Below are 2,141 nucleotides of genomic sequence, written 5' to 3'. Positions count from 1 at the left end.
CCTCTGGAGAGAAACAACCATGTGGCTGCAAACAGAGTTCCTTCCTGGTCGCCCAAATCTTTGAGCTTCAACAAGTCGTCTCATAGGCTGCCGAGAAACTAGGAGACGTGGGGTGATCTCCCTGTAGAAGGGAAGAGACAGAGGCACAGAAAGTACAGCCTTGGCTCAGAGCATCGATCGAGGAAGAGGTCAACATCCTATCTGGTCCAACACAGAACAAGGAAGGGCCGGTGCAGTCGAGAGGAAGAGCTCCTGGGAAGGGAGGGAGGCGGTGCAGAGACCGTCCCCCGGGCTGGAGCTGTGTCCACCGGGGAGAGCCCTGACCCCACATCATGCTCCCAGCTGTATCTCCATCACTGGCCATTCTGTCTGACGTCTTCCGATCTAGGGGACCCCACAGCTTTTATCAGTAACCTCTTCAGAGCCAGGTAAAGAGGGTACAAGGTGAGCCTCCTAAGGATCGTGGAGTGGTAAGATCAGGCCCGGGACGGACGGCAAACTGGCTAAGCCACCCCTCGGGGGGCCTGTCAGACCCCAGGCCTTTCCTTCTTCCCCTCCTGAGAGCACAGGGCCTCTTCTGGGGTGGGGGTGCAGGGGGCAGGGGTGGGAGGGTGCAGGTGACCTCTGACAATTCCTGGGTGGTCCTCCTCCTAGTTCAACGCCCCCTTTAACATTGGGATCAAGCTATCAGGGGCTCAGTCCCTCCAGCATGGCCAGACGTTGGGGAAGTTTCTTCAGGACATCCTTTGGGAAGAAGCTGAAGGTAAGTCCTTGCCCAGCTCAGCTCAATTCCAAGCTTCGCCTGAGTCCCAGTGTGAGCCTGCCCATGAGTAACAAAACAGAGGTTTCATTCCCCACCCTGCCTCTCAAAAGAGCTTCTAATTCCTCTTTCCCAAAGAGTTGTCACTCAGTACCCGTGGGGGATTGGGTCCAGGGCCCCAGCTTTTAGGGGACAGGCCGAAGTGGCACAGTCCAACTCTGGGCCGCTCCTCTTGCTATTACAGCACATCTCCTCCACCCCCTGTGGAAGGGAAGGCAAACCGGAGGGCAACGGGAGGAGAGCGGACAAAGTAGAGGTTTTTTTTGGTGGTTTTTCTTTTTTTGGCTACACTGTAAGGCATGGGGATCTTAAGTTCCCCAACCAGGGATCAAACCCGTGCCCCTGTAGTGGAAGCATGGAGTCTTAACCAGTGGACCGCCAGGGAAGTCCCGGACACAGCTCTTTGACTTGACCTCTTGCATTTCAGAAACCCTGGCTGACGAGTGAGTGGCCCTGGGACCAACCACCTGTCTGTTCTCCCACCCTCAGAAGCTCTCACCTGGCTTCCGGGACACTTCCGAGACCACGTGGGGCTCTGAGGGGTACTAGCCTAGGCAGTGAATAAATGCTCAGATGGATGCAAAGGTTCAAAATATTTATTTCACCAAAGACAGAAATTTCACATTTCAATGAAAACCAACGCGCCCCCGCAATTCCTGGTCTGTGGTCAATAGAGAGGAGAAGGCTGAGGAAAAGCATAAAGCAAGGAGGTGTGAATGCTAAGAAAACCAAACCAGATCCACTCCTACAAGCAGATACGGCTGCTGGGGGATTGTAGGAGCGGAAGTGGAGGAGACAGCGGAACAGGAAGGGGAAAGGAGGGGCAAGATGGAGAAAAAGAAAAAGACAAATTTCCTTTAAATAGCAGAGCTTCTCAGGGGCAAAGCTGCAACGGGGGCTTCTTAACAACCAGCAAGGGTTGTGTGCACAGGGAAACTTCTGGTGACGCCATCGGAGCCAGTGTCCCTGAACTAACATTCACGCAGACAGGATGCTGGGAAAGGGAAAGCCTGACTTTGAGGGTGGACCTAAGTGGGGCACTAACAATGGTGACGGCCATTGCTAGACCCGGCTGACCTAACCCCTCCCTCCTCCTCACCCAATGCGCAGCGGATGCCACCTCCTATGGCTGAGACTGACCACTGCCTTGGTCCCTTTGTTGATCTGGGACACGAGGTTGATGTCCAAACACACTTGTGACCCCAGCTCAGGGCTGAATGAGCCTTGATCGTTAAGCACACAACTTAATTCCAGCGAAGACCCAGTCTTCATGGAAGGGATGTCACTTAGCACTCACTTGCACTTTGGTGCAAACATGTGA

General features: G+C 54.2%; 1 protein-coding gene across 2 annotated transcripts in view; it reads left to right on the top strand.

Annotated features, from left to right (window-relative positions):
* Window positions 1-1,404, top strand: part of GHRL (ghrelin/obestatin prepropeptide) — a 4,671-nt gene extending 3,267 nt beyond the window's left edge. The window contains exons 4-6 of one of the 2 annotated variants that reach the window (XM_010862427.1): window positions 655-763; window positions 1,005-1,076; window positions 1,248-1,404. In XM_010862427.1, the coding sequence (XP_010860729.1) occupies window positions 655-763; window positions 1,005-1,076; window positions 1,248-1,267 (201 nt within the window). In that variant the 3' untranslated portion in view covers window positions 1,268-1,404. The remainder of the gene's footprint in view (window positions 1-654; window positions 764-1,004; window positions 1,077-1,247) is intronic. The other variant, XM_010862428.1, reaches the window with a different exon arrangement.
* Window positions 1,405-2,141: the final 737 nt, after the last annotated feature.

Source organism: Bison bison, unplaced genomic scaffold, assembly GCF_000754665.1.
Source record: "Bison bison bison isolate TAMUID 2011002044 unplaced genomic scaffold, Bison_UMD1.0 scf7180017864482, whole genome shotgun sequence".
NCBI lineage: Eukaryota > Metazoa > Chordata > Mammalia > Artiodactyla > Bovidae > Bison > Bison bison.
This window is presented reverse-complemented; position numbering and strand designations above follow the sequence as displayed.